Source organism: Gigantopelta aegis, chromosome 5 (assembly GCF_016097555.1).
Source record: "Gigantopelta aegis isolate Gae_Host chromosome 5, Gae_host_genome, whole genome shotgun sequence".
Lineage (NCBI taxonomy): Eukaryota > Metazoa > Mollusca > Gastropoda > Neomphalida > Peltospiridae > Gigantopelta > Gigantopelta aegis.
Genome location: NC_054703.1, coordinates 7,599,435 through 7,614,959, shown reverse-complemented (window position 1 = coordinate 7,614,959; position 15,525 = coordinate 7,599,435). Strand labels below are relative to the sequence as shown.

The 15,525-nt window shown below is 40.4% G+C and overlaps 1 protein-coding gene across 8 annotated transcripts in view; it reads right to left on the bottom strand.

Moving 5' to 3' along the window:
- Positions 1-15,525, bottom strand: part of LOC121373230 (protein couch potato-like) — a 237,592-nt gene that overhangs the window by 59,700 nt on the left and 162,367 nt on the right. For all 8 annotated transcript variants that reach the window (XM_041499719.1, XM_041499721.1, XM_041499722.1 and 5 more), the window contains exon 2: positions 7,733-7,810. In XM_041499719.1, coding sequence (XP_041355653.1) covers positions 7,733-7,810 — 78 coding nt within the window. The remainder of the gene's footprint in view (positions 1-7,732; positions 7,811-15,525) is intronic.

Here is a 15,525-nt window from a genome sequence, read left to right as displayed (position 1 = left end):
AAGGAAGCATGGGGGGAAGGGGGCCATTTGGGAGTTGTGGAATTAGGGCGTCAAATTAAGAGATTCTGACAGAATCCAAAAATTGACAATAACTTTCTTAACAAGATCAAAAGACATGGGGTGTTTTTAGGTTTAATTTCACAATTATGGCACATGTAAGGAAATTGTAGACCAGTTAATGAGTGACGAGAATGAGATCAATAAGAACTTTGTTCCAAATAGATTACACCTTGAGTGGGAAGGATCAAACTGTCCTGTTGATTGAACAATATTTGCAGGAACACCACAGCAAGATTTGATCTCCTTGATGGTCCGTGACCGCCTGTCTGTTTAATCCGAGGCTATAGCTGGCTTCATATATTGCAAGACACCAAATTAAGATATAAAAAAGAAAGAAAAAAAAGAGATGTTTTATTTAACGATGCACTCAACACATTTATTTATTAAAGGTTTACATGGTGTTGGGCATGTGGTTAAGGACCATGCTGATAATATTAGAGGAATCCAACTGCTCACACATACCATTCCATAGGCTATTCCTTTTTTTATTAGCAGCAAGGGATCTTTTATATGCACCATCCCACTGACAGGATAACACATATCCTACTGTTTGTTACACCAGGTGCGGAATATTGGATGGAATGAGGTATTAATAGTCCAAAGAGCCCACAGAGATAATGAGAGGAGTCCTGCTGCCACCACTCAATGGCATAGGCTATTCCTTTTTTATTAACAGCAAGGGATCTTTTATATGCACCATCCCAGAGACAGGACGGTACATACTACATATATCACTGTGTTTAGTACACCATGTATGGAACACTGGATGAAATGAGAAATAGCCCAATGAGCCCACTGAGATGATAAGAAAGGAAACCCGCTATTGTTGATCCTCCATGAGCTATTCTTTTTTAATTAACAGCAAGAGATTGTTTATAATATGCACCATCCCACAGACAGGATTAGGACATATTTCACTGTGTTTGTTACACCAGGTGTGGAGTACTGCATGGATAGAATGAGAAATAGCTCAATGAGCCCACTGGGATAATAATTAAGAGAGGAAACCTGCTGTCGAATCTCAATGGGCTATATTTCTTTTTTTTTATTAACAGCAAGGGATCTTTTATATGCATGATCTCACTGACAGGACAGTACATACATATATTACATGTACATACCACTGTTTGTTACACCAGCCATGGTGCACTGGATAGAATGAGAAATAGCATGTCTCTTTGTTTTGTTTAAAGACACCACTAGAGCAAATTGATTAATTAATCATTGGCTATTGGATGTCAAACATATGGTAATTGTGACACGTATTCATCAGAGGAAACCTGCTACATTATTTTTCTAATGTAGCACTTTCCCACAGACACAATAGAACATACATTTGTATACCATGGTCTTTGATATAACCCAGTCATGATGCACTGGCTGGAACAAGAAATAGCCCAGTGGGTCCACCAACGGGGATCGATCCCAAACCGACCGTTTGGCTCCTACTTCCCCACCAAGTTCAATTTTCATTACTGCATACTAGATGTATACATTTTCACCTTGTCTGTAGGTGTTCAACTGCTTACGGTATAGAAGGGCTAAAATTGGTGAAATGCCTCGAGCATATCTGAACACTTAGTTTTATGGAATTTGATGTCTATAACTTCTTTTAGTCCAGGAACGCACACAAAAAAAAGAAGAAGAAGAAAAAAAAGACTCCATTACAAATTTACTAATGGTACAGACAATTTTATTGAATAACACTAACACCAAGTAGGAAAGTAATTTCCCGACTCTGTTTACAAGTCTAAATTCCAACGACATATAACACGTGAAGAAAGTCGAGATATTAATTATTTACATCCCATTTTCTCAGTTTTCTAACACAATGAAATACTAAAATAGAACGTGTTCTCGACATTGATTTGTCATCGGTTGCCAGCCGAGGTTTTGGCCAATTGCTGATCATGAGAAGATAACTGATCGGTCTGCCTGATGTTGTATGTGCATGTACATGTATAGGTGTACATTTCAGCATCAATTATGCACACAGTTATGTACACACAAAAAGTTTGTTTTGTTTAACGACAAAACTAGTGCACATTGATTAATTAATCATTGACTACTGGATGTCAAACATTTGGTAATTTTGACACAGTCTTAAACAAAACAAACTTTTTTCTCTCTAACAACACCACTAGAGCACATTGATTTATTAATCATCGGGTATTGGATGTCAAACATTTGGTAATTTTGACATAGTCATCGAGAGAAAGTCTGCTACATTTTTCCATTAGTAGCAAGGGATCTTTTATATGCATTATCCCACAGACAGGACAGCACATACCACATCCTTTAACATACCAGTCGTGATGTACTGGCTGGAACAAGAAATAGCCCAATGGGCCCACCAACATGGATCGATCCCAGACAGACAGTTCAAAAGTAAAGCGCTCGCTTGATGCACAATGTCCCGCCCAATGCACCATGACTGATATATCAAAGTCCGTGGTATGTGCTATCCTGTCTGTGTGATGGCCTTTGATATACCAGCACTGGCTAGAATGAGAAATAGCTCAATCATGGGTCCACCGACCGGGATTTGATCCTAGTATAGACCAACTGTGCATCAAGTGAGTGTTTTACCACTGGGTCCACCGACCGGGATTTGATCCTAGTATAGACCAACTGTGCATCAAGTGAGTGTTTTACCACTGGGTCCACCGACCGGGATTTGATCCTAGTATAGACCAACTGTGCATCAAGTGAGTGTTTTACCACTGGGTCCACCGACCGGGATTTGATCCTAGTATAGACCAACTGTGCATCAAGTGAGTGTTTTACCACTGGGTCCACCGACCGGGATTTGATCCTAGTATAGACCAACTGTGCATCAAGTGAGTGTTTTACCACTGGGTCCACCGACCGGGATTTGATCCTAGTATAGACCAACTGTGCATCAAGTGAGTGTTTTACCACTGGGTCCACCGACCGGGATTTGATCCTAGTATAGACCAACTGTGCATCAAGTGAGTGTTTTACCACTGGGTCCACCGACCGGGATTTGATCCTAGTATAGACCAACTGTGCATCAAGTGAGTGTTTTACCACTGGGTCCACCGACCGGGATTTGATCCTAGTATAGACCAACTGTGCATCAAGTGAGTGTTTTACCACTGGGTCCACCGACCGGGATTTGATCCTAGTATAGACCAACTGTGCATCAAGTGAGTGTTTTACCACTGGGTCCACCGACCGGGATTTGATCCTAGTATAGACCAACTGTGCATCAACCGTGATCCTAGTATTTTAAGTGAGTGTTTTTCACCACTGGGTCCACCGACCGGGATTTGATCCTAGTATAGACCAACTGTGCGTCAAGTGAGTGTTTTACCACTGGGTCCACCGACCGGGATTTGATCCTAGTATAGACCAACTGTGCGTCAAGTGAGTGTTTTACCACTGGGTCCACCGACCGGGATTTGATCCTAGTATAGACCAACTGTGCGTCAAGTGAGTGTTTTACCACTGGGTCCACCGACCGGGATTTGATCCTAGTATAGACCAACTGTGCGTCAAGTGAGTGTTTTACCACTGGGTCCACCGACCGGGATTTGATCCTAGTATAGACCAACTGTGCGTCAAGTGAGTGTTTTACCACTGGGTCCACCGACCGGGATTTGATCCTAGTATAGACCAACTGTGCGTCAAGTGAGTGTTTTACCACTGGGTCCACCGACCGGGATTTGATCCTAGTATAGACCAACTGTGCGTCAAGTGAGTGTTTTACCACTGGGTCCACCGACCGGGATTTGATCCTAGTATAGACCAACTGTGCGTCAAGTGAGTGTTTTACCACTGGGTCCACCGACCGGGATTTGATCCTAGTATAGACCAACTGTGCGTCAAGTGAGTGTTTTACCACTGGGTCCACCGACCGGGATTTGATCCTAGTATAGACCAACTGTGCGTCAAGTGAGTGTTTTACCACTGGGTCCACCGACCGGGATTTGATCCTAGTATAGACCAACTGTGCGTCAAGTGAGTGTTTTACCACTGGGTCCACCGACCGGGATTTGATCCTAGTATAGACCAACTGTGCGTCAAGTGAGTGTTTTACCACTGGGTCCACCGACCGGGATTTGATCCTAGTATAGACCAACTGTGCGTCAAGTGAGTGTTTTACCACTGGGTCCACCGACCGGGATTTGATCCTAGTATAGACCAACTGTGCGTCAAGTGAGTGTTTTACCACTGGGTCCACCGACCGGGATTTGATCCTAGTATAGACCAACTGTGCGTCAAGTGAGTGTTTTACCACTGGGTCCACCGACCGGGATTTGATCCTAGTATAGACCAACTGTGCGTCAAGTGAGTGTTTTACCACTGGGTCCACCGACCGGGATTTGATCCTAGTATAGACCAACTGTGCGTCAAGTGAGTGTTTTACCACTGGGTCCACCGACCGGGATTTGATCCTAGTATAGACCAACTGTGCGTCAAGTGAGTGTTTTACCACTGGGTCCACCGACCGGGATTTGATCCTAGTATAGACCAACTGTGCGTCAAGTGAGTGTTTTACCACTGGGTCCACCGACCGGGATTTGATCCTAGTATAGACCAACTGTGCGTCAAGTGAGTGTTTTACCACTGGGTCCACCGACCGGGATTTGATCCTAGTATAGACCAACTGTGCGTCAAGTGAGTGTTTTACCACTGGGTCCACCGACCGGGATTTGATCCTAGTATAGACCAACTGTGCGTCAAGTGAGTGTTTTACCACTGGGTCCACCGACCGGGATTTGATCCTAGTATAGACCAACTGTGCGTCAAGTGAGTGTTTTACCACTGGGTCCACCGACCGGGATTTGATCCTAGTATAGACCAACTGTGCGTCAAGTGAGTGTTTTACCACTGGGTCCACCGACCGGGATTTGATCCCAGTATAGACCAACTGTGCGTCAAGTGAGTGTTTTACCACTGGGTCCACCGACCGGGATTTGATCCTAGTATAGACCAACTGTGCGTCAAGTGAGTGTTTTACCACTGGGTCCACCGACCGGGATTTGATCCTAGTATAGACCAACTGTGCGTCAAGTGAGTGTTTTACCACTGGGTCCACCGACCGGGATTTGATCCTAGTATAGACCAACTGTGCGTCAAGTGAGTGTTTTACCACTGGGTCCACCGACCGGGATTTGATCCTAGTATAGACCAACTGTGCATCAAGTGAGTGTTTTACCACTGGGTCCACCGACCGGGATTTGATCCTAGTATAGACCAACTGTGCATCAAGTGAGTGTTTTACCACTGGGTCCACCGACCGGGATTTGATCCTAGTATAGACCAACTGTGCATCAAGTGAGTGTTTTACCACTGGGTCCACCGACCGGGATTTGATCCTAGTATAGACCAACTGTGCATCAAGTGAGTGTTTTACCACTGGGTCCACCGACCGGGATTTGATCCTAGTATAGACCAACTGTGCACCAAGTGAGAGTTTTACCACTGGGCTTACATCCTGCCCCCTGATGTTAAACCACCATCATTAAAATGTGCTGAGAGGCATCATCAACACCTACAATTTCATCATTAAAATGTGCTGAGAGGCATCATCAACATCTACAATTTCATCAGTGTCCACGAAAAATACACAACAACTCTTTTTGATTTTTTAACATCCGATTCCAACATTAATAAGATGAGGAATACGTTTTCAGCGTATTTATTACCCTAAGCAAATTACGGAGTGTATTTTTAGATCTCAGAGCGTGGTCTTGTCTTACAAGACAAACTTCTTGGGTGATAATATAGCCTGAAGACGTAATATATAGTCCTGACAAGAGGAATTGATCGGCCATTCTGGGTTCAGGTGATTTTGTTCTTAAATCAATGTCTGCTGTACATAAAACGTTAACCATGTTTTAAAACTTCTTTATCGCTGAAAACTATGTAAGTACTATCAATTATTGATCCAGTGATTTGGGTCTCAAAACAATGTCTGCTACACATAAAACATTAACCATGTCTTAAAACATCTTTATCGCTGTATACAATGTAAGTAACATCAATTATTGATCCACTGAATTATCAGACAAAAAAAACCAGGAATGTAAATGTTAAAACGTTTGTTTTGTTTAATGACACCACTAGAGCACATGGATTCATTAATCATTGGCTATTAGATATCAAACATTTGGTAATTTTTACTTATAGTTTTAGACAGAAAAAAGTTTGGTTTGTTTAAGCACATCCCTGGAGCACATTGATTAATAAATCATTAGCTATTGGATGTCAAATATTTGTTAATTCTGGCACGTAGTAATCAGAGGAAACCTGCTACATTTTCCACTAGCAGCAAGAGATCATTTATAAGCACTTTTCCACAGACAGAAAAACACATACAACAGCCTTTCAACAGTTGTGGTGCACTGGTTGGAATGAGGAAAAAATAATCAGTTGATTGGATCCACCGAGGTGGTTCGATCCTGCAACGCAAATACCTCAGGCATGCATTTCATTTCAACTTATTTTCGTGCTTATATCCAATTAAGGTTCAAGCACGCTGTCCTGGGCACACACCTCAGCTATCTGGGCTGTCTGCCCAGGACAGTGGGTTAGTTGTTAGTTGGTTAGTTGTTGGTGTGAGAGAAGAGGGTGTAGTGGCCTTACACCTACCCATCGAGCCCTTAAGAACTCGCTCTGGGTTGGAGCCGGTACCGGGTTGCGAACCCTGTACCTACCAGCCTGTAGTCTGATGGCTTAACCACTACGCCACCGAGGCCGGTACTCAGACATACGATCAACCGACTGAGCTAAATCTCATTAACAAGTCAATGTCTGCTGTACATTAACCATGTCTTAAAACATCTTTATCCTGTATACTATGCAAGTACTATCAATCACTGATCCACAGCTTTCTCAGTGACAAACAACACTGATGTACATTGTAGATGTTATGGCTATTGTTTGCGAAACAAGGAATGGGAATGAATGTTTAATAACACCTCATCACAAGAGTGCACATTGGTTATTGGATCAGCACACATATTGTAAATATTCAATTCCATAGCATCATACCCCAAAAAAATTATTTCTGGCAGAAACCCTGTTAGCTTATTAATTTTCTGCTATGCATTCGCAGTGAATCTCAAGTCATGAAATTTATACGCACACATTATCTTCCTGGTTAGAGTGTGCTTTAGGAGATGTCTCAGTTTTCGCAAAATTTACATGTAGCGAACACACCGTAATTCCAGGCTCAGACTGTCAACTGTTACAATGAAGTTGGCCAACTCAATGGTTGCATTGTAATTTCCCCAACAACACAAGACAGGTGTGCTGAGATTAACAACTAATGGGATATACGATGAGAATCGAGTTGTAAGAGTGCTCAGACTAGCAACTGGACAGTCACAGAAGTCGTGACAGCAGAAAGTTAATTGGCCAACTTTGTTGTAACAGTTGGTAGTTTGAAATTAGCTTAAGGTGCATATTCAGAAGAAAAAATTAAGTCACAGTAATATTCCAATTTACAGTAATAAAAGACAATAAAAAGGTGGACTGTGCCTGTCTGTTGGGGGGGGGGGGGGGGGGGGGGGGGGGGTGCACTCCAATTACAGACACACACCCTTAGTATGGGCCTGATGAATCTGTCCAGTGTCTGTCTATCTGTCCGTCTGTCAAGTCAGTCAGTCAGTCAGTGAGATGGTGGAAATGTAATACAAACCTTGTATGCCCTGAATAATAAATACAATTCCCTGGGTTTAGCGTCCATGGGGAGACCACTGACGAATAGCGTCCGAACCTGAAATCAACAAAACAGATCGTGAATAAAGAGACATATATACAGACATACAGATAAAAAACCCCAACTTTTTAAACATATTAGTTTAGAAATACTCTTAGGGGGCGGATGTAGCCTAGTGGTAAAAGTGCTTGCATGATATGCGGTCAGTCTAGGATCAATCCCCGTCAGTGGGCCCAATGGGTTATTTCTCGTCTCAACCAGCGCACCACGACTCGTATATCAAAGGTTGTGTTATGTGCTGTCCTGTCTGTGGGATGGTGCATATAAAAGATCCCTTGCTACTAATGGAAAAATATAGCGGGTTTCCTCTCTAAGACTGTCAAAATCTAATAGCCAATGATTAATAAGTCAATGTGCTCTAGTAGTGACGTTAGACAATATTTTCTTTTATAAAAAAGGAAATGAACTTAGCCATAGAAAATAAAACAATAATTAACCCTTTCAACCCCAAGAACCGTGTGGACAAGGCAGCTTTAAACCGTATGCAGTACACAAGCATTGCCATTAATGGGTATGTTCTGGACACTGATGGTACACTGCGAGGTAATATTAATATGAAGGAAACTAAGGAAGGAATTGTTTATTTAACAACGCACTCAACACATTTTATTTACATTTATATGGCTTCGGACATATGGTTAAGGACCACACAGATATTGAGAGATGAAACCCACTGTCGCCACTTCATGGAATATTCTTTCCGATTAGCAGTAAGGGATCTTTTATATGCACCATTCCACAGACAAGGAAGAACACACCACAGCCTTTGTTACACCAGTTGTGGAGCACTGGCTGGAACGATGGGCACACCGACGGGGATCGATCCTTGTTCGATCATGTATCAGGCGAGTGCTGTACCACTGAGCTACGTCCCACCCCTATTAGTACAACTTCACAAAAATACTCAGCTCAGTATATATCCTTTCAGCACAGATATGAATGTGTTAACACAGTGGATAGCGTAGTGAGAAAAACTAGGTGTAAAAGGGATGAGATTGTCAGTCTGTCAAATAAAACAAAAAAAAGACACAATTTTATTTTGTTAATCAATAAACTAAATTAATACCAGAAAATTTGGTAAGGAATTATAAATTAACTCTCTCAAACTGAATGTCAATTTATATTTAAAGTATTATTACATCAACCGTAAAAACAGAAATTTTAAAATCCTTTTACATAAATGTAGGCCTTTTTTTTTTTTTTTTTTTTCTTTTTTTTTTTAAAACAAGGAGATTTGGCAGGTGAAGGATTTTAATTTCTATATTGTCTGTAATAATACCATTACAATAAGCTAAAAATAGAACATTAATCTTACTGTAGTCAATTTACATAAACAGTGGAAGCTTATCATGTTAATTATTTTAACACACTTTCCTCCACATCAAAGACGTTTAACTAAAATCAATGATATTAAATGTAAATCTGATTTAATGTCATAATAGGATTGTGTATTTCTAATTCCAGATTAGGCCATTCAGTTATTTCTGCCATCAAATATAGATTTCTTTTCAAAGAAGCTGTCTCCAGCCCGTTGCCATTGTTAACATGCTGCCCACTAACAAGAGACTTATAAACAGCTTTAAATCCAGCCCACTAACAAGAGACTTATAAACAGCTTTAAATCCAGGGCACTATACATTTCACACACATTTTTCTTCTGTTTACAGGTCAGTTGGACAACTTTAAATCCAGGGCACTATACATTTCACACACATTTTTCTTCTGTTTACAGGTCAGTTGGACAACTTTAAATCCAGGGCACTATACATTTCACACACATTTTTCTTCTGTTTACAGGTCGGTTGGACAACTTTAAATCCAGGGCACTATACATTTCACACACATTTTTCTTCTGTTTACAGGTCAGTTGGACAACTTTAAATCCAGGGCACTATACATTTCACACACATTTTTCTTCTGTTTACAGGTCAGTTGGACAAGTTTAAATCCAGGGCACTATACATTTCACACACATTTTTCTTCTGTTTACAGGTCGGTTGGACAACTTTAACTTCATGCATCCCACAGACAGGATATTACATACCACAGCCTTTGTTACACCAGTTGTGGAGCACTGGCTAGAATAGAAATAGCCCAATGGACCCATCGATGGGAATCGATCCTACATGTAGATCGAAATGAGCATATAGTTTTATGAAGCAAGCGTATAATTAAGATGTTAATTATATGCCAACTTCAATTTTTTAACTAATTACGGTAAATCCAGGTTATAACATTTTACATGAACTCTTGTTTTGTGCAACTTTAAATTGATGTGGATAAATAATAGTTTGTTTGTTTATTTTCTTTAACACAACTAGAGCAGGTCAGGTGACCACTACAACTGGGATTCATCCCGCCCCCAGCCAGTGCTCCACGACTGGCATATCAAAGGCCGTGGTATGTACTACCCTGTCTGTGGGATGGTACATAGAAAATATCCCTTGATGCTAATCGAAAAGAATAGCCCATGAAGTGGCAACAGTGGGTTTCCTATCTCCATATCTGTCTGGTCCCATATAACCATAAATAAAATGTGTTGAATGCATAATTTAAAAAAAAACATTTCCTTCCTTCCTGCATCTGGCCTCCCCCATTTGCTGGTCAGTTTGAAATAATGTGAATCTGCATATAGTGAACATGTTATATATTTGTACATTCTGAATGTAACTTACATTTTATGAAGTACACATTGTACATGTATGTGCAGTTAAAAAATAACACTGTTCATTAATATTAAATAGCTTTTATATTTGGAACATTTTATAGCAGTAGAGAAACTCAAGGACATGAAGTTTCCTTAAAGGAATTATACTATACACCTAAAGAAATGCAAATAGAATTTTCGGCAGTAACATTAAATTTAGTTGTTGTTAAGAAGTGATTAACACGTACGGACATTCAGTCAGAGGAATTACAGGTTGACACATACTGTTTATCGTTTTATGGTTGTGATCAAGTAAACCTGGTCTAAAACAAAGTGAAGTTTGTTTTATTTAATGACACCTCCAGAGCACATTGATTTTTATCTTATTATCGGCTACTGGACGTCAAACATATGGTCATTCTGACATATTTCTTTAGAAGAAACCTGCTGCCGCCACATAGGCTACTCTTTCCGACAAGCAGCAAGGAGTCTTTTATGTGCACTTTCCCACAAGACAGGACAGCACATACCATGGCCTTTGATGAACCAGTTGTGGAGCACTGGATGGAACAGAAAATAGCGCAAACTGCAAATGGATCTACTGAGCAGGATCAATCTGATGACCGACCGCTTTACAGGCGGACACGCTACCACTTGAGCTACATCGCGCTCAAACCTGGTCTAATTACATGTATTAATTAACCATCTCTTGAAGTTTACATACATTAACACATATGGGGTGGTATTTATCTCAGTCGGTTGAATGCTCGCTTGAGAGGCTTGTGTCGCAGGATCGAACCACCTCAGTGGATCCGTTCAACTGATTGGGTTTTTTCTCGTTCCAACAAGTGCACAACAACTGTTCAAAATTCCATGGTATGTGCTTTCCTGTCCGTGGGAAAATGCATATAAAAGATCCCTTGCTGCATTAAGAAAATGTAGCAGGTTTCCTCTATTGACTACGAGTCAAAATTACCAAATCTTTGACATCCAATAGCCGGTGATTAATATAGCAATGTGCTCTAGTGGTGTTGTTAAACAAAACAAACTTTTTTTATTAACACATATTGAGATTCTATAGAATTATAGGTTATCATTTCACAGAATTAAGCATTTGAAATTATGTAAACCTAGTCTGTAGTTAAAAATTAACTATATTGTAACCCAGATATGCAGGTTAAGATACCATTTATCATTTCACAGAATTAAGCATTTGTAATTTAGTAAATCTAGTCTAAGGTTAGATATTAACTGTATAACCCAAATATATATGCATTTGTTTTTGTGTCCAATATATTTTGTAATTAAGTAAACCTCGTCTAAGGTGAGAAATTAACTATATAACCTGGATACATGCATTTGTTTTTGTCTTCAGTATATTTTGTAATTAAATCAACTTTGTGCACTTCCTGATTTCCAATACAATTTCCTACTATTGATCCAAATTACCTCAAAAAGGCCACACATGCAATCAGATTTTAATAGGACTCGGCTTTAAAAAAAAGATATGAGAAGAAATTCAATTTGCTATCAAAGAGAGAAGAGGTGACAATGTTAATTAAACAATGGATACGTGATGCAAGTGATATGTTATAGGTCTAAAAATAGAACAAAACAACTAAACAAGCATAGAGATGACAGCGATACATAATTGTTACCTATGTATGTGGCAGGAAATATCAAAGGTAATTTGTTTTAATAGGGCATTTTCATTAATGCACACACACACACACATGCACACACACACGCATGCATGCATGCACACACACATGCACACACACACACACACACACGCATGCATGCATGCACACATACAGAAACACACACACACACACACACACACACACACACACAGGGTAGAACATAACCCAGTTCTAAAGTGTTCCCACATTCTGGTCAGTATACCACAGCTGGTATATCAAAGGCCGTGGTATGTGTTATCCTAACTGTGGGATGGTGCATATAAAAGATACTTTGCTACTAATGAAAAAAAATGTAGCGGGTTTCATCTCTAAGACTGCCGGTGAAAATTACCAAATGTTTGACATCTAAAAGCCAATGATTAATAAATCAATATGCTCTAGTTGTGTCGTTAAACAAAACAAATTAATTTTTTTTTAGCATAGACACCACTACAAAGACCATTTCTTTGCAGGTAGATTAAATGTGTATGTTGATGCACTGCTTACAGTACATCAGGTATATCAGAACAGGGCTGCAGAAAGTACTCGCCCACTCTACACTGCTTACAGTACATCAGGTATATTAGAACAGGACTGCAGAAAGTACTCGCCCACTCTACACTGCTTACAGTACATCAGGTATATTAGAGAACAGGGCTGCAGAAAGTACTCGCCCACTCTACACTGCTTACAGTACTGCAGAAAGTACTCGCCCACTCTACACTGCTTACAGTACATCAGGTATATGAGAACAGGGCTGCAGAAAGTACTCGCCCACTCTACACTGCTTACAGTACATCAGGTATATCAGAACAGGACTGCAGAAAGTACTCACCTACTCTACACAGGGCTGCAGAAAGTACTCGCCCACTCTACACTGCTTACAGTACATCCGGTATATTAGAACAGGACTGCAGAAAGTACTCGCCTACTCTACACTGCTTACAGTACATCAGGTATATCAGAACAGGGCTGCAGAAAATACTCGCCCACTCTACACTGCTTACAGTACATCAGGTATATCAGAACAGGGCTGCAGAAAGTACTTGCCCACTCTACACTGCTTACAGTACATCAGGTATATCAGAACAGGGCTGCAGAAAGTACTCGCCTACTCTACACTGCTTACAGTACATCAGGTATATTAGAACAGGGCTGCAGAAAGTACTCGCCCACTCTACACTGCTTACAGTACATCAGGTATATTAGAACAGGGCTGCAGAAAGTACTCGCCTACTCTACACAGGGCTGCAGAAAGTACTCGCCCACTCTACACTGCTTACAGTACATCAGGTATATCAGAACAGGGCTGCAGAAAGTACTCGCCCACTCTACACTGCTTACAGTACATCAGGTATATTAGAACAGGGCTGCAGAAAGTACTCGACCACTCGCCAAATGCGAGTAAACATTCTGATGGACGAGTTAAAAGAGGTAACTACCAGTTCTGGCGGGTTAGAAAATTTTAGTTAGTTCTGGTCCAGCAGGCTAGTTAATTATTTTCCATTTCTGTACCCCTGTAGAAAGCATCAACATTATCAGCAATGGGAGTTTATTTGGGCCACGAGAACCTCTTACCGCAGAGCTACGTAGACAATGGAGAGAAATCTATCCAATCAGTGTAAGTGAATGTTTTCGGACATTATTGGACCTGGAGTGGTATTAGTGGTAATAAAATCTGGGCCATGCGGCGTTTTTCATCACCTTGTTTTTAGCAGATGAACAACCGTGGAGGCATTATCTCCATGTAACAGGCAGACATTACCTGATTTGGATGTCATGGTATAAAACAGGTATGGGAGCAGAAGAATTAATCATTTAATCACGATAAAATCAATTGTTTTTTAGCATGGCCAGTATACAAATGTGTAAAGGGGAAGAAAAAAATTTGATTTCCGTAAAGCATGGCCACATACCCATGCATTACTAAACATATCAGACATCACAAGGTATCAAACAGGCATGGGAGTTGAAGAAAAAAATTTGATTTCCGTAAAGCATGGCCACATACCCAACCCATGCATTACTAAACATATCAGACATCACAAGGTATCAAACAGGCATGGGAGTTGAAGAAAAAAATTTGATTTCCGTAAAGCATGGCCACATACCCAACCCATGCATTACTAAACATATCAGACATCACAAGGTATCAAACAGGCATGGGAGTTGAAGAAAAAAATTTGATTTCCGTAAAGCATGGCCACATACCCAACCCATGCATTACTAAACATATCAGACATCACAAGGTATCAAACAGGCATGGGAGTTGAAGAATGAAGAAAAAAATTTGATTTCCGTAAAGCATGGCCACATACCCATGCATTACTAAACATATCAGACATCACAAGGTATCAAACAGGCATGGGAGTTGAAGAAAAAAATTTGATTTCCGTAAAGCATGGCCACATACCCATGCATTACTAAACATATCAGACATCACAAGGTATCAAACAGGCATGGGAGTTGAAGAATTAATCAGTTAATCCTGATAAAATCAATTGTTGTTTAGGCTGGCCAATGTATAATTGTGTACAAGGGGGAAAAAAGATGGTAAAGCATGCATGCATGGGCACATATTACTAAACATAGCAGACATCACAAGGTTTGGATGCAGGGTATCAAACAGGCATGGGAGTAGAAGAATTAATCATTTAATCCTAGTAAAATCAATTGCTGTTTAGGCTGGCCAATGTATAATTGTGTACAAGGGGGAAAAAAGATGGTAAAGCATGCATGCATGGGCACATATTACTAAACATAGCAGACATCACAAGGTTTGGATGCAGGGTATCAAACAGGCATGGGAGTAGAAGAATTAATCATTTAATCCTAGTAAAATCAATTGCTGTTTAGGCTGGCCAATGTATAAATGTGTACAAGGGTGGGGGGTGGGGGGGGATAGAGGGTAAAGCATGGCCACATATTACTAAAAATAGCCAACTGATGAAATACACACATGCAGCCATAGCAAAAAAATCCTCCACAAATACCATGTTATTTGTATTACTGGTACCGTGAAACCTCTTAAAACCGGACCCTCTGTAAACAGGAATTCCCTCAAAAAAGTCCCTTTTTAAAAACAAGGACAGACTGTAACCTCTCTAAACTGGATCCCTCTTTAAACCAAACATTTGTCTTGGTCCCAAGGGTGTCCGGATTAGAGAGGTTTCACTGTATAAAACAAATGTGGGAGTATACACGTATAGAATATTTAAACATTTAATCCCAATAAAATTAGTCATTGTTTAGACCGGCCCACACAAATATGGATAAGAAACAAACACTAAAACTCATGATGCCTGTTTCTGAAGACACCAATATAAACATGACAGACATTGTCCGGTTTGAATCCTGGCACAAAACAGCCCTGAGAGCAGGAC